At 46.3% G+C, this 21,144-nt stretch overlaps 9 protein-coding genes across 9 annotated transcripts; 6 read left to right on the forward strand and 3 right to left on the reverse strand.

Annotated features, from left to right (window-relative positions):
- Positions 1-112: 112 nt before the first annotated feature.
- Positions 113-1,465, forward strand: Triagg1_3931 (uncharacterized protein; the record flags this gene model as incomplete). The annotated part of the gene is made up of 1 exon (XM_062898278.1): positions 113-1,465. The coding sequence occupies one exon, from the start codon at positions 113-115 to the stop codon at positions 1,463-1,465; it is 1,353 nt and encodes a 450-aa protein (XP_062756951.1).
- A 353-nt stretch (positions 1,466-1,818) lies between these two features.
- Triagg1_3932 (uncharacterized protein) lies at positions 1,819-2,604 on the reverse strand (the record flags this gene model as incomplete). The annotated part of the gene is made up of 1 exon (XM_062898279.1): positions 1,819-2,604. The coding sequence occupies one exon, from the start codon at positions 2,602-2,604 to the stop codon at positions 1,819-1,821; it is 786 nt and encodes a 261-aa protein (XP_062756952.1).
- A 697-nt stretch (positions 2,605-3,301) lies between these two features.
- Triagg1_3933 (uncharacterized protein) lies at positions 3,302-4,162 on the forward strand (the record flags this gene model as incomplete). Its single annotated transcript, XM_062898280.1, has 1 exon — positions 3,302-4,162. The coding sequence occupies one exon, from the start codon at positions 3,302-3,304 to the stop codon at positions 4,160-4,162; it is 861 nt and encodes a 286-aa protein (XP_062756953.1).
- An 882-nt stretch (positions 4,163-5,044) lies between these two features.
- Positions 5,045-6,456, forward strand: Triagg1_3934 (uncharacterized protein; the record flags this gene model as incomplete). Its single annotated transcript, XM_062898281.1, has 2 exons — positions 5,045-5,168; positions 5,249-6,456. 2 exons carry the CDS (start codon positions 5,045-5,047, stop codon positions 6,454-6,456), a joined length of 1,332 nt encoding a protein of 443 aa, XP_062756954.1.
- An 88-nt stretch (positions 6,457-6,544) lies between these two features.
- On the reverse strand, positions 6,545-7,811 carry Triagg1_3935 (uncharacterized protein; the record flags this gene model as incomplete). The annotated part of the gene is made up of 2 exons (XM_062898282.1): positions 6,545-7,473; positions 7,547-7,811. The coding sequence occupies 2 exons, from the start codon at positions 7,809-7,811 to the stop codon at positions 6,545-6,547; spliced, it is 1,194 nt and encodes a 397-aa protein (XP_062756955.1).
- A 1,148-nt stretch (positions 7,812-8,959) lies between these two features.
- Positions 8,960-11,743, forward strand: Triagg1_3936 (uncharacterized protein; the record flags this gene model as incomplete). Its single annotated transcript, XM_062898283.1, has 1 exon — positions 8,960-11,743. The coding sequence occupies one exon, from the start codon at positions 8,960-8,962 to the stop codon at positions 11,741-11,743; it is 2,784 nt and encodes a 927-aa protein (XP_062756956.1).
- Positions 11,744-12,500: 757 nt separating this feature from the next.
- On the forward strand, positions 12,501-13,418 carry Triagg1_3937 (uncharacterized protein; the record flags this gene model as incomplete). The annotated part of the gene is made up of 1 exon (XM_062898284.1): positions 12,501-13,418. The coding sequence occupies one exon, from the start codon at positions 12,501-12,503 to the stop codon at positions 13,416-13,418; it is 918 nt and encodes a 305-aa protein (XP_062756957.1).
- A 1,975-nt stretch (positions 13,419-15,393) lies between these two features.
- Positions 15,394-16,464, reverse strand: Triagg1_3938 (uncharacterized protein; the record flags this gene model as incomplete). The annotated part of the gene is made up of 2 exons (XM_062898285.1): positions 15,394-15,890; positions 15,951-16,464. The coding sequence occupies 2 exons, from the start codon at positions 16,462-16,464 to the stop codon at positions 15,394-15,396; spliced, it is 1,011 nt and encodes a 336-aa protein (XP_062756958.1).
- A 2,941-nt stretch (positions 16,465-19,405) lies between these two features.
- Positions 19,406-21,144, forward strand: Triagg1_3939 (uncharacterized protein; the record flags this gene model as incomplete). The annotated part of the gene is made up of 11 exons (XM_062898287.1): positions 19,406-19,451; positions 19,509-19,659; positions 19,717-19,740; positions 19,792-19,858; positions 19,913-19,971; positions 20,029-20,194; positions 20,259-20,325; positions 20,387-20,468; positions 20,522-20,756; positions 20,819-20,945; positions 21,014-21,144. The coding sequence occupies 11 exons, from the start codon at positions 19,406-19,408 to the stop codon at positions 21,142-21,144; spliced, it is 1,155 nt and encodes a 384-aa protein (XP_062756959.1).

Genomic DNA, 21,144 nt, shown 5'->3' on the forward strand with positions numbered 1-21,144 from the left:
CCTTTACAAAACGAAACATCACAAAAGGTGAACAAACAACATGTTTCGTTTTTGAATAATTCTCTAACTCGCTTCTATCAGTTAAATCTCTTTTTCCATCGAATCTGATAACATGGATCCCAACGACACCAAACCAAACCTGAACGGCTCACCCAACAGTGAACCCAACACAAAGATCGCGGCAGCCGCCGCCAAATTCTTCAGTGATCACCCCAATATCCGCTTTGTTCGTTTTCAGTGGCAAGATCATTCTGGTCTCTTGCGAGGTCGCATAATTCCTCTTGAGCATGCACTTGCGATAGCAGCAGGAGAACGGCCGTTACGCGTGGGACCAGTGGCCTTCCACGGCGTCGTAGACAACAGTCTGCTGCCGAGCACCGATTTCAAGGGCAACGATGTGCTTGTGACCGATTGGACATCGCTACGGACACGGCAACGACTAGATCCCTTGTATGCCAGCGTCATGTGTCAGGTTGTCAAGCACGTCCCCTACCTGCCTCAGCCAAACTGGGATCTCTGTCCACGGCGGGCCTTGGAGGCGGTCGTGGAAAAAGCAAAGCGGACGCTCCATGTTGACTTCCTTGTCGGGTTCGAGGTTGAGTTTGAAATCATGAAAGCCACGGACGAAGGAGGGTATATTCCTTATGCCAAAAGCCTAGGCAACTTTGTGGTATCCTCGTATCGTGATCCTTGCTTCGCATATATAGAGGAAGCTGTTGTGGCACTGATGGATGCTGGGGCCAAAATCGACGCATTCCAGAGCGAGGGTAAACGGGGGCAATACGAAATCACGCTGGGGCCGCTCCATCCTGTGCAAGCTGTTGACCAGTTAATCCTGGTCCATGATACCCTCAAGCACATATTTGCCCGTCACGGACTGGTAGCCACCATGTCACCACGCCCTTTGCCATCGCGACGGCAATCGTCGGGACAACATGCCCATATCAGCATCAATCCGCCGCATGATGAGGAATCTTTCTTGGCCGGTATGCTGCAGAGGCTTCCACAGCTTTGTGCCTTTGGTCTTCCTTACGAAATATCCTATGAACGCGTGAAGCCTGTATTTGCCGGCAACATGGTGTCTTGGGGCACCGAAGACCGCACAGTACCTATACGGAAAGTCAAGGCCGGCCACTGGGAATTTCGTTCCCTTGATGCCACGGCCAATATGTATCTTGCTTTAGCAGCAATACTGAGCGCTGGCATGATTGGATGTGTTAAAAAGGAGCCTCTGTTGCTAAAGGACTCCGGGATCAATACTGAAGCGGATGGTAAATTCGGCGAAATGTTGCCACAAAGCATTGATGAAGCCCTTGGCCGGCTGGAAATGACGTTTGAAGAGCTTGAGGTTATGATGGAAAGCAAAATAATCCGACACTATCTCCAGGTGAAGAAATATGAAGCATCACTGGTTCGGGACATGGGAACACAAGCAGCTCGGGATATTCTGATTGAGCTTTTCTAGATCACTTATTAGACGCAGAGTGCTGCGAGTGGTGGGTTACGACGTCTTATCATTGTGAGTTTTTTGGACTCGTAAAAACGGATGAGTTGATAGTAGATGAATATACATGTGTGTGTGTGTGTGTGTAGCGTGTCCGCGATTCACCGTCGTTGTTCCAATGGGAATTTTTATGGCAGATGTTACTGTCATCCTAGAGTCTGTATAATAATCCCCTCCGGATCAGACATTGACTGTTGGTTTTGCTAGTATTTTAATCGATTCACTCAACTCTCTTCCTACAAGCGTTTTGGATTAAATTAAATTGATGTTTCCCAGTAGAGAAAATACAGTCAAATGCTCTTGTGCTGTTGTCTCTAAAACGTGTCACAGGTATCATCACCGCTATCGACATCTTTAACCAACTCGGCTTCAAGTCCGTCGTTTTCAGCCTCTTCGCTGCGAACAATCAGCATTTCAATCCAGCCATTGTGAGGCGCCAGATACGAAGAATCTACCTTGTCGCTAGAGAAAGGCCTAAATTTACTTTTGAGGTACTGCATTGCAAAGACCTTTTCCCCGGGAACGAGCATGGATGTGATGTGAGACTTGGTTGAATTCACCTCAACTTTCCCTTTCACATCAAAACCGTCATCTGAATTTCCTGTCAACGCTCCTACAGGGACATGGGCTGTTGCGCCGCCGTATCTCCCTGTTCCATTGCTCGATTTGAGCGTCGCGTCTAGTAGCGTTCGAAATCCTGTGATGAGGTAGATATCTTTGCCACGCATCTTGGCGCGCTCAATCCATTGCCGCGCTCCGTCTTCTTTGATGATGGTGTCGTACCACGAGTCGGTATTGGAAAGCGTGTATTCCTTTACGAGGCATGATTTCAGTTCATCGAAGCTCTTGGCCTTCGTACGCAGGAACGCTGAGGCAAACCGTGTCAGAGAAGCCTCCAAATCCACAGCCTGGGTCGACTTGACCATGTCAGAAAAATTCTGTATATCGCTAAGACTGACGGAAGGGTTGGGCTTAGTTGGAAGTGTCGTGTGATCGAAGAAGCTTTTTCTGGGATCCTTTCGGTCATTGATGAGATCACCTAGACCAACAGTGTCCAGCGGCAAAGGAAACGACATCAGAGAAATCAGACTCTTCCCCATGTTTGTATAGTTAGCCGAGGATTGCAAAGAAACTAATCTCGATGAGCTCGAGCTTGTCAATGTGCGTTGGCGACTGAATGTATCTCTTTCACTGCGTGGAGTGATTGAAGGCCTCGAAATCTTTTGGGCAGAAGTCTGGCATTTAATTAGGCTGTTGGAATACCCGGCCTGGGATATCAACATATAACATCCCGTAATTGAAACTTAAAGATCATTCAACCATTTGCGGAGGAAGTCATAATAGCCTCTACACTTACATCACTCCACTTGACCAAGCAAATGGCATTTAGGAAATGCAAGCGCCATGGCTATGATTATCAAAATAAGCTAACTTGAGGCTTATTGTATGGCCAGCCACCCATGGCCCTCATTCCAGTATTGTAGCTGAATGCGTGGCTAAAGGTTACTCGAGGAGGAGCAGCAGCTGAACAGACGGCGAACCAATCAACCCTTGCTCAAAATGCCCAGCTGAGGCTCAATTTTCTCCCAAACCAGATATTACTCTGGTATAGTTCTTCAAATCAAGTAACAATTTGAAAATGAGACCGTAAAGCCATTTCATGCTCTCAATATTCTCATCAGTCGCGGATGCTTTCGGCAGAACTTCATCACGGCCCTACATTGGTGGAGAAGTGTACAGAAGTTTCATCGTTTATAGCAATGCAGTGAAATATCCGCCGCTTCTCCTACGTTTAAAATGTCTCAAACCTCTCAATTGAGCTCACTACAAGCATCGGACAAGAGGCCCTGCAGCTTGGCCGCTGAGCTGAATCGGCTGCCATGGACAAACCCCGAACACTTTGCCACAGCATCAAAGTGTGGGATCCTCTTCCGTGAACAGTATGAAGTAACTGGCAAGCTCCATGACATTGCGAGGGCAGTTTATTATGGGCGATATGTTGTCGCGCACAAGGACGGCATCATGCCAAAACTCCAGCTCATACTGTCTCTCAATAAACGTTTCACGCACGACCACAATGAAGCATTTCTCAACGAGAGTATGAGCCTAGTCGAAAATATCAGGATGTCTGGTAGCATATCGGAGCTTCGATATCGTGCCGGCGGTATGAATATCTTACACTGCCTGTCACAAACGCGAAAGCTGCATTACTTCTATAATGGAACCAGCGAGCGGACTACAGACCTGAGTGCACGGCTATCTGCAGACTATAAGCATCATAGAGAAATGCCATATGATGTACTTCTCCGTCGTGCTCAAGACAATAATCCTGGTGCAAACGTCAATTCTCCAGAAGCTAAGCGGGCCGATCGGCTTTGGCTGTGGTCTCAGCAACACAAAGTCGAGGATGAGGAGGATTTCCAAAGCGGTCTGGGATATTTGACGGAGGCAGAGAAGCTTGTGAATATCTATTGTCCGAGCTTCTATCATATCTATCGGTCTATCATCGATCTCCTACGTGAATCATACTTCAGCACCCTGAGATTGGAGAGGCTCGACAAGGCCATTGCATATACAAAGAAGGCTACGGAGGCAACCTCCGTTTCACCAACCAGATGGCCATATTCTTCAGCGACCTTGGGTTACACTCTAAATTGAGATATGATCGGGAACGCCACCTACAAGACTTAGAAGTCGCATTACCGGCGCACAGAGAAGCTGTTCGTCTTTATCCTAAAAGAGATTCCAAAAAGGCAATTTTACCAGACCAGTTGAGTAACGGCTTGCATTCCTATTATGTATGTATTCGGAAATCAACCAAGCACGGCCTCGCAATCAAATATCTTGAAGAGGCAATATCATACGGCCAACAGTCTGTGGACATTGAGAGGAGCAGTTCCAATCTTATTCATCTGGCAAACAAATTTGATCAGTTGTTCAACGCAACCGGTGACATAAAAGACGAATATATAAATAAGGCTGCTGACCTTGCTTGCGAAGCCGCTAGTTCAAATGATCTCCAGCCGTATGAACAAGGCGTAATTCTTACCTCGATTGGGAAGAATCTTTGCTCGAAAATTTTACAAGTCACCGTCATACACGTTCGAAGGAGTCAGACATACTTCGGATATCGAGTTTGCCATACAATGTCTTCTCAAATGTGCCCAGTCACCAGTTATCCAACCTCTAGAAATGATAAGAGCTGCAAGAGAAGCTGGCGTTATTTTATATGACCTTCATCGGTATCAGGAGGCATGGGACTGTCTCAGAGAAGCCGTAGGACATATACCCTCAGCTGCAGGAGTCTATTGTAACCCCGAAGAGCAACAACACATTATATCCCAACTGTCAGGCCTCGGGTCAGAAGCATGCTCGGCTGGCATGGCGGCTGGCGCACATCCTCTCCGTGCGCTCTACGTATTGGAACAAGCAAGCGGGATATTGACTACAATTTGCACGGTGGCTCCGGAGAACTTGACGACCTAAAATGCAAAGCCCCAGATTTATACAATGAATTTCGAAAACTTCAGGCAACAAGTCATGAAGCCATCAGAGCAGTATGTCAAGCTCGTTGATCCGCTAGATTTATCACAGAAAGCCTGGACGGATCCTCGCGAGAGAGCAATCAGAGACCTCAATGACGTTGTCAAGTTGATCCGCGAAAGTGTTCCAGGATTTCGCCAATTTATTACTATACTCCGGCCTCACCAAATTACTGAACTTCTGATGAAGACTACATCATAGTTCTCAACACAAGTATTTTTCGCACAGACGCCATCGTCATTAAGAATGGCCTGGTTGATGCCATACAATTATTTGCGCTTGAGCCAATTTCAGTCGGTGGGCGTAGATCACAACTGATCGACCATCTCTTCAAATCGCCCTTGAAGATCATCCACAACTCAAGTATAGATGCCCACGTCCGAAACCAAACGCTGGCGAGGATGCTCAAGATGATTTGGAGATTCATTGTGGAGCCAATCTGTAATGCCCTTGGTCTAAAAGAACACACTTTTACCCGCAATTGTCCATTTCCGCCACGAGTTCTATGGATTCCCACGGGGATATTTGCCCAAGTTCCATTGCATGCCGCTGGGGATTACAGCAGTGGGAATCTTGAAGACTCAGCAACTGCAAGAATAACTTCTTCGTACATTGCAAGCTTCCGAAGGCTGCAGCATGTGCGCTCACGAAGCCGCAGCATTCAAACTGCAGGTAACAAAGGCGTGGTCGTGAGTATGACATCAAAATCCTGGGCCTCACTTCCTGCGGGTATCAGAAAATACTTCTTGCCTTCCATATATATAGAAGCTGCGGGTGTCATGAACGCTGCCCAGTTTATCGAGTGGGCTCAAATGCCACGAACTGTAAAGGCACAATTGCTTGACGTCCTTCCCAGGTGCAACTATTTGCATGTCAACTCCCACGCCGAGACAAATGTAGCAGATCCATCGCTCAGTCATCTGATCCTGCTCGATGAGGCTGCTACAGAATCTGAACCTGTTATCACAAGGCTCAGCGTTAAAGAGATGTCTAGCACTGTGGCCGATAAGTCCATCTTGGCTTTCCTTGCCGCCTGCTCAACAGCGTATGGATCTGTTCCTGAACTTCTTGACGAGGGTCTCCAAATTGGCAACGCATTTCAGCTAGCTGGATTTCCCCACGTCATTGCTTCGCTCTGGCCAGTTTATAACTTCATCTGTCCAGTTATTGCACGCGACTTTTACACATTCATAAACGATCACACGGTTGAGCACGGGGGAATGGGTAACGACGCTATTGCCTGGGCTTTGCACCATGCAATCTCGGAATTGAAGAAGGAGTACCTGGATGAACCGCTTATATGGGCACCATTTATACATTTGGGCCCCATGAGTAAAGAGGTTGATTCATTTGGCAAGGCAATATCACGACTTGCTTTTCGTGATCACCATGATAGGCCTACTGGGTAGACGCTCTTGAGTAATTGTAAGACCAATATAGCAGCCAGTATTAGGTGGTGGTGAAGACATTGGATATTTGCTGCATCCATCTTTCTCATCATAGGCGCGTCCCCTTGACAAACTCATCAATAACTTTGACTACTTCCGCATGGCCATCTCGCTCAGCGATAAACCTAGCCGTCTGCCCCAGACCATCTTGGGCATCCACGTTGGCTCCCCTTGACAAGAGATACCTCACGGCCTCGGCGTTCTTCATAGCGGTAGCTGCATGAAGCGCAGTCTTTCGTTGGGAAAGAGGCCTCTGGTTGTGCGCATACCATCGTTCAGCAGTCTCTCGTGGATCTCCTGAATAAGGTACCTCCTCGTCCGATTCCGTGACTCTTCTGTAATTCACGTCTAGTCCCTGATCCAGGAGCCACCCCAGCATCGCCAGTCCCCCAGTGTTGTTGCCTTCCGCGTTCACAATCAACAGATCGTGTTTAAGTCTCTCTGCTTCTGGCACCTTGTACAACTTCCATAGATGCTGGAGTACCTGCGGAGTACCAGATTGGATGGCAAATTCAAGAGAGGTCTTTTTGAACCAATCTTCGGAGACGAGGAAATTCGGATCTACTTTGACAATACTGTCTAACAGATCGATGCTTTCTTCCGAGCTCTCCCCACGTGCAGCAAGGAATAGCAACATTTTATCTACCGGGGTCCATTTGTTCCGGAGAGCTGCAGCCCAAACACGGAGTGGCATCTTTTCTTGCTCCTCGTCTGGGTAATGAAACAACTTGACGTGTCCTCCCAAAAGCCATTTATCGGGCGGCGGAGGAGATTCCAAGGGCTTTTCATCCGCGATCTTTATAGCTAGAGCAGGATTACCGGTGTTCAACGCCGTGAAGAACATGGCTTGGCGGAATAGAGGCAGAGCCAAGAGGCGGTCGGCATCGGCTTCACTCACGGTAGAGCTGCCTGATCGGAGTAAAGCCATATCCGCTTGTCCGGATGCACAAGCCGAGAAGAAAGGCTCCAGTTTCTCACCTGGTTGGTTCCCATGCCGCAAGTCAATCCATGCACTCGAGATATTAATGTGAAACTTCAGAAACTCTCTTACCAGGAAAAGAAGCAATTATAGGATCCGTTTCGCAGATTTTAATTGCACTGGCCATGTGACCAAATCGCTTCCCATTCCACATAAGCGGGCGCACAAAGTCGCTCGCCAAGTTGTCATCAGGCAAATGATGAACTCGTTGCTCTACCGGCCCGAAATGCGCCAGGCATCGTTTGAAGAATTCGCCCAGTTGTATTTTCGCGGTGAACAATTCCGAGACGGCGTTTACGTAGCACCCCGGCGTCTGATCGCGGATTATGCTCACCATGGCTGTGGTCTCTCTTGGGGACTGTGTTAATTGCGGCGATTGTGGCAATAGCAGTACATATAAGAGACAAAGGAAAATCGAGGACAGGTATATTAGCATTTAGGAGGGAAATAGTGGTGCCAAAGAGCAGCAGACCAGCATCTACTTTATGGATTGCTAGTTGGTCATATATGCACTCTCACGAATCCTTCAAGAATCCTTCGACATCTGAACAGGTGTGCGATAATCCGATGGCGATCCCAGAGCCTTGGGGGTCGCCTTGCTCCACACACACTTGCGGAGGCAGAATCCTTCCATGGATGAGTCGTTGTTGGCCGTGTTGCAGACTTTTACTGAATGGTTGTTGGACGAGTTACACCAACTGGATTCAGGAGTCGCTTGTTGTCTACTACACTACAACATCAACTTCCACATCAACACTGAATACATGGTTGACCATCCCAATATACATATTCACCGCACATTTCGGAACTGTTTCAGAAATATACCACTATACCTCTCGGACAGTTGTATTTCCTAATTATTCTATGCTTTCTTCCCGAATTTGAGACAGGTTTGATTTATTCATCGTTCAAGTTCATGCAACATAATACACGATCCTAATAGGGTAGGTAGAAAAAACACTCAGAATGACGCTTTATTACGAATAGATGCGGCTTTACATATAGAATCAACGAATAACTTCATACTATCCACAGCCCCTAAGCAACACTACCTGTATTATTGTTATTTCGAAATGTTAAGATAGGCCTCAAGGCAGAAGACAACTGCAACCTAGACACACAGCCTCATTCTAAGGATTCTTTACAAAATGGCGGAGTGTAGCCCGCCCACGACGAAGAAACCCAGACATTACATATACTTTCTGTATGGATTATACTTATCATACGAATGCCTGATTTGATATTCCACTTTGTTATAAAATTAATGGTCTGATGAGCATGTCCGAGATATCTTCTGTCTCATGCGTCCAGACTCAGGACGCTAAATCTCAAGTGTCAGGGATCGGTAAGATGGAAGCGGGGCGAGGCAGAGCAGCAGTCAGCCCGAATGATCCTACAGTAACTGGATCGTCAATCATAAAAACCAGGCAACATCATCTACTACAGTTGGCCACTCAGTAAGCAGTCCTTTCAAGTCAATTCAATATGCTACGATTTGGTCTTCAACGTGGGGCTCGGCGGCTTCTCACAACCTCTGCAACCCGGTCGAAACAAGTTGATCTGGTGTGTCCAATCTGTTTCGACTTTGGCTTTCCGCAAACTGCGTTTCGTGGCAACGTGGAAGATGATGCTCCAGAAAGCGCCGATTCTAGGCCATCGAGTCCCAAAAGCGAACACAGTGATGATGGAAATGCCAAAGCTACACCAGGTAGCCCTCCTAAACCGTCAACTCCAGAAGCACCTCGAAACGGCCCGACAACGAGTAAAATACGCCCTTCCATGCATTTGCTGACCAAAACGGAAACTATGAGGCATAAATATGAGAATAAAATTGAGCCAATTTATACGATGCCAATTGATAACGAGATAGTCGATACCAGAGTATATGACCTTCTTGAGGGCCAAGAGCCAGATTTCGAGAAAGGTGGCCACGAAGAGGCACAATCCTTTGTCAAGGCGGAGCTCATTAAGAATAAGTCTATTCCGTTCAAATATTGGATTGAGCAGCCTTGTCCCTCACATCGCAATGCTGGAGACCAGGTTGCACCTTGTGTGGCCTTAAGACGTGGCCTCCATGACTATATGATGGCAACCAGTCCGGGATATGCGGAACGGCAGGAGATAATGCCCGAATTGGGATTTGTTACTACAGGAGGAAGTTCGGCTTCTCATTGTCTTCGAATTGGCCACTTGGGTGCTGGAGAGCTACCAGCGCATGCGTGGGGTATAGAGAGCTTTCTCAAGACAGGTATGTGTGAAATTGGGAATGACAGATATATCAACACCAGGTATCTAACAAATATGTTTGCAGAGATCCCGTCCCCTTGGAGACAGCCTTGGTTTCCAGACCGTGGATTAACAGTATTCGAGCGGACAGTGCCATCTGGAAATACTGCGTCTGATGAAGCGTTCCAAAAGGCTACGAATTGGTTCCGTGAATGCAACGACACCCATGAAGATTGCCTGGTTGGAGAGATCCCAGAGATGCCTGAACGAGTTCTCGACATCGCTGCTGAAGGCACTGCGTCCGGTGTCAAGTTGGTTCAAACGAACGGTAAGAAGGCTAGATACGCTTGTTTAAGCCATCGATGGGGGAAGGGAACGTCTCAAGCTACGAAGCAGAATTTTGAATCGCTGTGCAGCGAAGTTCCATGGGATTACCTCTCGCCTACCTATCAAGACTCTATAACATTTCTGAGAAAATTCTCAAAATGGCACCAAGAACAATACGGAGAGGAGATACGCTATATATGGATCGACAGCTTGTGCATTATCCAAGATTCCAAGAGCGACTGGAAGAAACATTCTCTCAAAATGAGCGACATATATTCCAACTCCTCCATCACCTTGGTAGAGAGCCACGGACTTCATACAGAGAAGAGATTGTTCCAAGACTCTTCTGCCAGGTTGAACTCAAATCCTGTCTCTATCCAAGACGCAGAAGGCAATGATCATGAATTACACTATCGACACACCATCTATCATCCCACGTTCATGGTCAAAGATGATGACATTCCAGTCTGGAAGAGAGCATGGGTATTCCAAGAACGCCTTTTGTCGCGCCGCCTTCTCATTTTCGGACCTGATGAGCTTTCATGGCAATGCGCCAGCCACCATAAATGCGAATGTGGCCTTGAAGAACTCGAAACCCAAAGTACTAAACTCATGAAAGAATGGGAGGATGACATTCACATTCCGCTGCATTCAGCAAGTAGCAGAAGAGACATGCAGCTAACGCTTGGCAACAATCCCTCTCACAAGCAACTTCGAAAAGCCTGGCGACTCGTCGTTGAGGAATATTCGCGGCTTGACTACACATACCGCAGCGATACTCTGTTCGCCATAGCAGGTCTTGCAAAGAACTTTAATGCAAGATTGGGTGGTAAAAAGTATTTCGCTGGCATCTGGTATGATGAGCCTCAAGGAAATGAAGAGGAGGAAAACTTGGAGCCTCATGCAGAGACAGCTCTGGATCTGCTATGGAGGCTCGCCTATGCTAAAGACGCTGGGAGAGAGAATCTTCCCGAACCCGCGGTGCCTATATCATGGAGCTGGGCATATCCCGAATGCGAAATCGTCTACCCGTTTCACGACGATGAGGTGATTAATCATTATACTTTGGTGGTATCACTAGGAGGCGCTATGAATGTTCCCAAACTGCCTGATGATCACGATGAGCCACGAGATTGGGTGATGGATGACATGTACACAGAGGTCCCTCCCTCTGCAATCATTCTCGCCGGTCCTCTTTGGAAGACGGAAGTTACTATGGCGCCGCATCTCTTTACGATTAAAGATACTGAGTATCCGGAGTACACTTACTTCTTGGGAGCCATGTCGGCCGAGATTCTTCAAGAGAGCGTCGTCGGGAGACAGATTCGCCAAACAAGACTTATTATCACGCCCCCCAAGGATGAGGGAGAGAGCAATGAATCTGCGGTAAACAAGATGCCACAACTTGTCTTTTACCCGGACAGCACGAACACCGTCATTACCGAATCGCTTTACTGTCTGCCGATGGCGAGTTTTAAGCGCCTACCTATCAAGTCCACTGTAAAGGAAAAGGTCGTATTTGCCGCCTTGGTACTGGAGCCTGTGGGGCACAAGGCTAATACCGAGGGCTACGACCCGGATTTATCGCATAGAGATGTCTCGGAACTGGTTTTTCGAAGAGTTGGATTGGCGTATACGACGGATGGGGGCTGGAGTGAGGAGCATGAGAAGATGTTGGAAAAGATGCCCGCCAATGTTGTGTACATAGTTACGTAGTTCGGTGATGGGCTTACGAAATTGCGATGAATTGTGGAATTACTTGTATTATAGAGTAGCTCATTATAGCTACTGCGATGGCATCTCTGCTACTACCAGTATTCTTGGCCAACATTGTTTCGTTTCGTCCCATAAAGTTCAGCTACAACTTCAAGGTTGTCTATCACGCAGGGATTTTAGTGTAACTCAAAATTCACTTATCTAACCCTCTGATTAAAAAACACAAGAATATCCAGTATTATCTGCGGAGTATGACACGCCCTAAATTGGATCGGTTCGCACAATTAAGCGCTCGCCATGAATACAGAATACACCAAACTGACTCAAGAGCCAGATATACCAGGAAGTTTACTGCTAACAGAGGTGATGTGAAACAAGATATACTTGACAACCAACACTATGTAGTATTGAGCCTCGTACATGGGGCGTCATTATCCCGCGTTGCTGAAGAATGAGGCTGTGGATTAAGCGCCTGTCGGCCTGCCTAATTTGTACGCGCCTGGCCTGCATAAGCCGAAATTACAGGCCAAATCCTCATTAGTTCTGTATACTATTCATGTTAAGCGCCGTCGACGACGTGGAATTCATAGGTTTAATGTAATGAGATGTGTGTATATAAGGCAAGGAATAACCTCAAGTTGTTCAAACAAGACAATTCTACATTCATCCCAATTTTGACTTATGATTCTGTTACTCAAACGTCCTCTCATATTAATTAATTACTCGTCAATTGTTTGTTATTGTTTATTATATCATCATGTCGTCCCGAGAGAGTTTCAACATAGGCTGGGTTTGCGCTCTCCAAGAGGAATATGAGGCCGCATGTGCTATGCTAGACGAAGAGATCGAAGGCCCAAAATATCAAGAGCCAGGCGATAACAACACATACTGCTTTGGTCGCATCGGCGGGCACCGTATTGTTATCGGATCCCTTCCTTCAGGTCGCTACGGCGTCACGGCGGCTGCTCGTGTTGCGACGGACATGACACGTACTTTTTACAAGTTACGACTTGTCTTAATGGTTGGCATAGCAGGGGGTGCCCCTACTTCAGAACAGGACATCCGTCTCGGCGATGTTGTCGTCAGTGTGCCTTATAAGAACATTGGGGGAGTTGTCCAGTTCGATATGGGGAAACAAATTGATGGCAGATTTCAACGAACTGGCCATCTGAATTCTCCTCCGGCCCAAATACTCAACATCCTTCCAGAAATTAAGCGAAGACATCAATTTCCTGACCAATATGGAGGCGTGGATGAACATCTGAAGAGATTCAACAACGACCCTCGCTTCCACCGACCTGATGTAGATCGGTTATTCCGCTCTGATAGCAAACACACAGGTGGAAAATCTTGTGCAGGATGCGACTTGAGCGAGCTCGTTGCGCGTCCGCCTCGCACATCGTCCAGAGCCATTGATGTCTTTTATGGCACAATCGCATCCTCCAACACGCTCATGAAAGACGCTAGAGCAAGGGACTCTTACGCTCATGACCCGGAGCTGAAAGTACTCTGCTTCGAGATGGAAGCTGCGGGCCTTATGAATGACTCCCCCTGTCTTGTGATCCGGGGCATTTGCGACTATTGCGACTTGCACAAGAATGATGAGTGGCATTATTATGCAGCAGCAACAGCAGCAGCATATGCTCGAGAACTCCTTTCCGTAATTGAGCTTTGAAGCATGCAGTGCTATCGCAATGTTGGGTAATTGGACAGATTTATTGCGTCGGATAGAGATATTGTTTCACAGTATTGTGTATTTATAAAGATGGGATTGTACAGTATCATGTGTCACCAAACCCATGTATATAGTGTATAACAGACAGGCATGTTACAACTGCAACTTAGGACAGATTTCTGAGTAGACTGTTTGGTATCTTGTGACATAATGCCCCAAGTCTTCACCTAAAAAGAATTCATTCTACGATCATTACGTCCTCAGCGGTGGTAGATCTCAGCCTTGCACCATCTCTAACGTTGGGTTATATAAAAGAAGCCCCAAAAAGCCATGTCCCAGATTGTTAATGCCACCTCGGATGCTGACCTTCTTAATAATCCCGGTGCCGTGTAAACAATATTCTGTGAGGTTTCTGGCCATTAACTGTCAACGGTTTAGTCCCTAGATCATATATCAGTAGAACAAGTATGGATTTAGACAAACGCACCTCCTCAGCTGCCAAGACTAGAGCTAATGCGATATAGTCTGATCACTGATCTCTGTGCTGGATAACGCAGTGCGAATCATTTCGACACGCTCGTTTTTAAATCGGTGAAGTAAGGTCGCGTGTAATTTGTTTTTTGTCTGAAAGATATGAGGCTGTAACATGCTGTCATGAGAAGAACGGCAAGGAGGTCGTCGTTCGTAAGTAACCATGGGACCCAACACGGATTAACCCGCTATATAAATGACTCTCCACGGCTACTACAGGCACCACAGTTTACATTACTATTATCGACAACGCATCTGATGTCTAAGACACATTAGTATGACCTTAATCAAACTTTCCTAATTCTCTCTAGTTGTAAGTGACTTGCAATGATCAATCAGCTCGTTTTCCACTTGTGAAGTTGTCCTAGAATAACATTGGAAAGGATCTCTCTGATAACGTGAAAGAGAATTTTGCGCTTCAGGATTGCTGGTGGTTTGAGGTCTGATCTGGGTCTGTGTTCCATTATCTCTTTCTGATGTATGGAGTTTGTGTTTCTTGGACGGACCAGTCGGTTGATATTGCCGGACCTCTAGGTGGCCCCGACGTCTTTCCCGCTGGCGATAATGACCCTCTTTCGCCGCATGCAAGCGAACGATTTTGGCGTTGGAGGATTTGGACGCATCGTTCGGACTTGTATTCAAAATAGACTGTCGCTGTCTGTCTTGCGGCAGGGGCTGTCACTTTACGTCGCTGAGTTCAGGGCTTTGCATATTTCCGCAAGATAGACTTGTTAGTTGGTTAGAGTAACTTCTGGCTCGCACAGCTCATCTTCACTCAAACCAGCATATATACAATTTCTATCTTTGCAGCAAAATTCTGATCCTCTTTATGTTTAAATCAGCAAATTGGCCCGGAACCGGCGGTTCTTCCATTTGCCTTGAGTGGGCCCAGGTTGTAAAAACGGAACCTTGATGCCAACGACATGCACCTGATACTATCAAATACAAACACTGGGCTGAACTACTCTGTATAGAGGCATTGCTGCGGCAGTTGGGCTAGTGGGGGTTTCAAACTAGGAAATTGGCGATTTCCTAAGAGGTTGAAGCGTCTGTTGCGGACGGCGCCACCAGCGTGATGTAAGATGATGGAAGGTCACCTCACTTGTAGAACCTGAGCGTCATCTATTTTACAATTAATTTAACCGCTGGAAAGATCTTATTCGTGCTGATAATGGATAAAGTTGCAGTTTGTAGTTAGTAATTGCCGTATGGGTTGGGAAGCGCCACGAGCTTTGATGACACCCTCTACTCTACACTACCACAGCCTTCATATACACCAAAACTATATCCATCCATGACAGTTTATCTGCAACTTGATAGCTCTTCGTAATAATACATAACTACAAGTGCCGACTTATTATACTTGAATTCCTGCTTTTTGTCATACAACAATATTCTTTGGCTTTCCAGCACACCAATCTTCAACATTTTCCTTGTATGCCCCTCAGTAGCCATCTATCGTTGCCCTTGCATACCATGCCACATGGGGCGTAACTAGTAAGTTCAATTCTTCCGCTTCATCTTGACTGAGCTTGAGAATGGGGCTATCGCCTTCCTTCCAGTGATCGCCAGCACCAGAGGGCTCTTTCATGAAAACATCTGTTGCGCACCCATCGATCACGCCTCCTCTCAAAGCCTGAATGAGTGCTGGTTCATCGACAATACCTCCACGCGAGACATTGATCATGATGGTCTTTTGAGACATCATTTGGAACTCATCATGGGATATGAGATTAAGCGTCGCTGGATTGCGGGGCAGACATAAAACAAGCACCGTTGATCGACGTAGAACGTCCACAAACGGTGTTTGACTATCACCAGCTTCTGTGCCCATCGTATCTCTTGTAGAAGCAGTTGTAACAGCACCCGGCACTGCGCCTTTTCGAGAAGCAATAAGAACAGTCATCCCGAGACCACGGCAAAGCTGAGCAACACGCCGGCCTATAAAGTGACGAGATGTTAGCTATCGCCCGTTCTGTACTCATCATGCCTATTTCTTACCTATTGCACCATGGCCTATAATGCCGACGATTTCTTCTTTGCATGATAGTGGTAGATTATTGTCCCTAGAGTTTAATCGGTTGGTGATTGTACCCCGTCTTACCCATTCATCGGTTCCTAAGATGACTTTTTGCATCAACAAAAGACGTCGGCGGCAAGCAAAGTACATCGCCAGGACATGATTTGCAACGCTATCGCCATTCGCATCCGGCGCATTGAGAACCATGATCCTCCTCCTTTTACACTCTTGTTTGTCAATGCTATCAGTCCCGGACGCCAACGCCGCGATCAAACGAAGGTTTGGAGTTTTGGTTGCCGAGAGAGTTGAAGCATCAAGGCGTGTAAGTGTAAGAGCAATTATAGTGGCATCTTTTACAGCCTCCTGAATATCATCGTTTGAAATAAGTTGTGTCTCGCAGATTATCAACTCGTAGGTGTGTGGGGGTGGCAGGTTAAGTAGATTCGGGGGGATAGGGACGTGCCATGCATCTAGAGCAACAATTTTGTGATGCATTTTGCGAATTGAACCAAAAAGACAGCGAAACATTTCGCTGTATACAATAGTAGGATGAATGTAGATAGAGTTGCTTGCTGCAATTTATTATTCTTAGACCGATACGCCCTTAGCGACATAAGGAGTGGATCAAATCATCAAAGGGCTCTTACTTTGCCATGTTCGGCTTGGTCGGCTGCAAGATCTCACGGCCTGTGTCACTTAGAGCGGGAGTTCAAGATAGCAACCGAGTTCGCTCAGACTTCGGTCCAATAATCATTCTTTATTTCCGCCATAACGACGTCAGTGGGATGAATCTTCACGTTGCAGATAATCCTCCCCGCTAAACCCCACACATACCCATTTAGGAATATGCATGTTTTCTCATTTGAGATGAGTTGCTTGATGAGATTGGACTTTCGTCTCTTATAGTGAAATTGGTACTGCCATCCTAAACTTGAGTTGCTTGTTACAGCTTTTCTCTCTGGTCTTTCAATGATTCTTGAGTTTTATTCTTCGGTTCAACGGCATGCTATGGATCGAAACATTATAAATTAACTAGACAGCTAATGAGAGCACAAAGGAAAGTTGATCAGGATTCAAGAAGGCTTACACTGACTCCTAGCTTTAAAGTCAGAAGACTAGATCATGGATAAAATCACCTGTAATTTCATGCAAATGTTACCCTTACTCACTGACAGTACCAAAAGATTCTCCTCGAATTCCCTGCGTCTCGAGTTTCAGGTGGATAGAAGTTCATACGCGAACTCCGACATCGGTTGGTCGATATAAGGGAAAGATAAGGTATCACGATCACACTACAGAATCACATAAATCAATAATGAACCTTAGTTGTCAACTGTGAATAAAATTAATATTTTACAACATGTTGTGGTGGGTTATGCCTGTAACTGTAGTCCCAAGTGCTTTCAAGACCAAGAAAACGTTACCGCGAGACCCACGTACGAAATCCAAAAGGGGTAGCAGACTTTCAGTCTTTGGGAATATCGGAGTATATAGGAATCAATTGCGGTTTATTTAAACATAACATATCTTCCGGAGAGCTCATCGTCGTTGTTGGCGCCACTGGCTAGTAGCTACCAGGGCGGTCCTGTGGTGAATACGTTTTGATCCGAGCCCGGCTGGCGTGTTCGTGCCCCCCCACCCGCAATATCTCTAGTATCAAAGCTCAAAATTAAGACTCTGGTGGAGTTAAACTTGTCTGTGCGAATATAGACGATCCATCAATTCTGACACCAGCTTTTGATGTGCCAAAATTGGGAAAAAGTCCTGAGCTTAGGGATGCAGATGTTTCTACCTATCCTGTGGCTTGCAATAATGGTACCACAGACCAACACAAGTAAAAAAGTTTGTGTCTTCGAAGGATGGGACGGTCGACAAATGATCAAAGCAGGAGGGTCGCCTCAACTCAGCTGTTCAACCATGAGGCCCCATTGTGGGATCACGGCTGTTGGAGTAAGCCTTCAAAGACGATTGGATATAGAATTTACTTTATCAGACTCTTTTAGACTATCGAAAGATCAGTCGTTAATAAAATATGAGCATGGAGTTCAGGCCGCATTCTATATGCCAAAAGTACACAACTGCCAGCGACCAGATCTGTAGCCATTGAGCTAGAAAGGGCATTGAAAAACACTGAGCCCATAGAGACTACATTCAATAGCTGAGGCTGCTCAAAATAGTAGTGTGTGCTAGTTTGTTTTAGTTACAGCGGCAGCACATTTTCCCTTTGATCCGTGAAACGGATTATCATCCAATGCATGTACTCTATATATATGTTGAATTGCGAAACCAACTTCAAGCATTGGTTAGCTCTTAGGCTGAAAGCTCCTGTACGAGGGGAAAACTTTCCAAGGCCGGCGCAATAACCAATAGTAGTAGGTACAAGGGGTAAGAGCTAATTTTTAAAAGATATGATAAATCACATAGGTACCGAGACGGAAGAAACTGAGCGATTATATCCAGCCTATACGAGGTTCAGGCAGAAGATTATGTAAGACAGAGTGGGACATAAGGCAGCATAACGCATGAGACAGAATTGTCGTTGGACTGACGGTGAGGCACCCCATTGAGAAATGTTGGCTAAGCACAATTACTTGTTCCCATTTGTATTGAGCATGGACAGCATGAAGAAAGATGTCAACTTCGCCAATGTGAGCGAGTTGACTTCCTAATCCCCGGAAATAATGCGGACTTGCAAGACTGCGGATACTCACATGGCCATTGATACACGGGTGTTAATATTAGCGGTGACTGTTACTCGTATCTTTGGGCAATAGACTGAATCAAAAACCCCGATGGACTTCGAAGCTATGCGCTAATTCAGTTCAAGCATTTGGTAGCTGGGGTAAAGATGATCAAAAGTTGCAGAAGCACTGACTATTGGTCAATCAATTGCCAAGCTGACATGTCACAAACCCCATGCCGTGGTGAATATTTCGTGGGTAGAGAGCTCTTGTCCACACAAGTTTTGACTATGAAAACACATCCAGTATCATCCTTCCTTCTCATCTGGAATTCTCAACATATTCGGGCAAGGCTTCTCTGTAGCTGAAGATCTCCCGATGACTAGGCAAACTTAATTTGTCTGCAGAGCTCACGAACTCATTCCTTGACGGGCTCAAAGCATATTATTTACTTTTCCGGACTTTTCCACAACAGACCGGATTAGTGTCATCAAATGACAAGCCCATTCGTCTCTCTTGAGCCACTAAATGGAGCCTATATGCAACCCATCCCTGAGAACAAATTCCCACTCTGGCGGGATCTGACGTTGCTGATGCGGGGTTGGATGAATCTGTCAAAATACTCGGCGTTTATAAAGGGTCGGAGATCTGCTAAATAAATGTCTTTCTCGCTTTTGCCACCGATGTTTACTCTTTTTACATACAAAACTGTTATTGTGATTTCTTGTTGAAAAGACAAAGAATTGTTCAGCAAAATGCCTATTCCAACTGAAGTCGTGGGCTCGTTGCCCCGCCCAACGTGTAAGACAATCCGACAAAGATTGGCCCAAGCAAGGTTTTGACTAAACAGAGAAATAGACCTACAACAGGCTTTCGCCGACTATGATGCTGGGAAAATTACCCACGATGCCCTTGTCGCAGCGCAGGACAAGGCCGCCAAAGACTCTGTGGAGAGAATGGAGGCTGCCGGAGAAACCTACGTAACAGACGGAGAGCAGCGTGCCAGCTCGTGAGTTGAAAAGCCTCCATCTCATCAATTCTGAGAGTTACTGATGTGAGATTTTAGTTTCGCAACATATCCCATTGTGGAGTGAGTTTTGGCGACAAGTGAACTCGGTCACAAGATACTGTTTCTTACCAGATATGATTACAGGACTCTCAAAGGCGCAGGTCTGCCTAGCAACTTTGCCGCTGATGGTCAATTCTTTGTAGGTTATACTGAGAAGTAAATAGCAGGACGTGGCTGATGTCTGGTTCTGCAGGCTATTTTTGATGACGGCCATCACCGCCAGCTGCCGCGTCTTGTCAAAGGACCTTTCAAGTGCGTTTACCTTGTTTGTCCAATGCAAATGAAGCTCTGCTAACTAATCCGAACCAGATACGCGACCTATGCGTGGCAGAATCTCAAACAGTCCAAACCCTATGCCTCTCATCCAATGAAGCAAGCCGTCATTGCGCCGAGTATGATGTATCTTCTATATCCCCTTCAGAGCGAACTCGAAGGCTATACCCGCGATGAGTTCGTCAAAGACTTGGTTAATGAGGTAAGCCAGCAAAACATACCTTTCCCACTTCTTCTGGGGTAAAATACTAAGGCACCACTTATAGTGCGAGAAAGATATTCGAGGATGCTTTGAAACAGGTGCAAAAAGGGTCTCAATTGACTTCACAGAAGGTACCAACGCTCTTAAGGTTCAATAACGGCCAAATAACTGATATCTTACGCTATCCACCAGGTCGTCTCGCTTTAAAACACGATCCTAGGAACCCATGGACAAATGCCGAGCTTCTCGAAACATTCGTCAAATTGATCAACCAGTATGTATACATGAGAGAGAAAATGCATAGCCCTTTCTGACATATATATCCAGAGTCCTTGATCGCTTCACTCCCGAGGAGCGAGTCAACATTGGACTACACACCTGCCCCGGCGGCGACTGCGACTCTGTGCACTCAATGGATGTCGATTACAGCAAGCTACTACCGTCACTTTTTCAGATCCATGCGGGTTACTTCTTGATCGAGCTCTCGTCTGAGAAGAATCGCGAGGCTGTGTATAAATCGATTGGGCAACACATCCGCAGGGATGCCAACGGTATCAAGCAGGTGAGTTACTTATGCTTTCAAAAGACAAATACAACGACCTGACGCTAAATCTCTTAAACTAGGTTGCCTTCATTGGAGTCATCAACACTCTCAATCCTGCTATAGAGGAACCAGAGCAAATTGCCGAGCAGTTGGTGCTTGCAAGCAAATACATTCCTGTCGACCAACTGGGAGCAACAGATGATTGCGGTAAGATTCGTCTCTATCCATGAATGGATTGTCACTTACACTCGACTAATGTGGGTTGATGTTAATAGGCTTCTCCCCTTTCTCTATCGACGATAAGCCTAGCCATGGTAGCCCAGATTTTGCCAGGGACATTGCCTTCCAAAAGATCTCGAGCCGTGTTAAAGGTGCTAAACTAGCCAGCGAGAGATTAGGCATATAA

Source organism: Trichoderma aggressivum, assembly GCF_033847375.1.
Source record: "Trichoderma aggressivum f. europaeum strain CBS 100526 chromosome Unknown scaffold_012, whole genome shotgun sequence".
Classification (NCBI taxonomy): Eukaryota; Fungi; Ascomycota; class Sordariomycetes; order Hypocreales; family Hypocreaceae; genus Trichoderma; species Trichoderma aggressivum.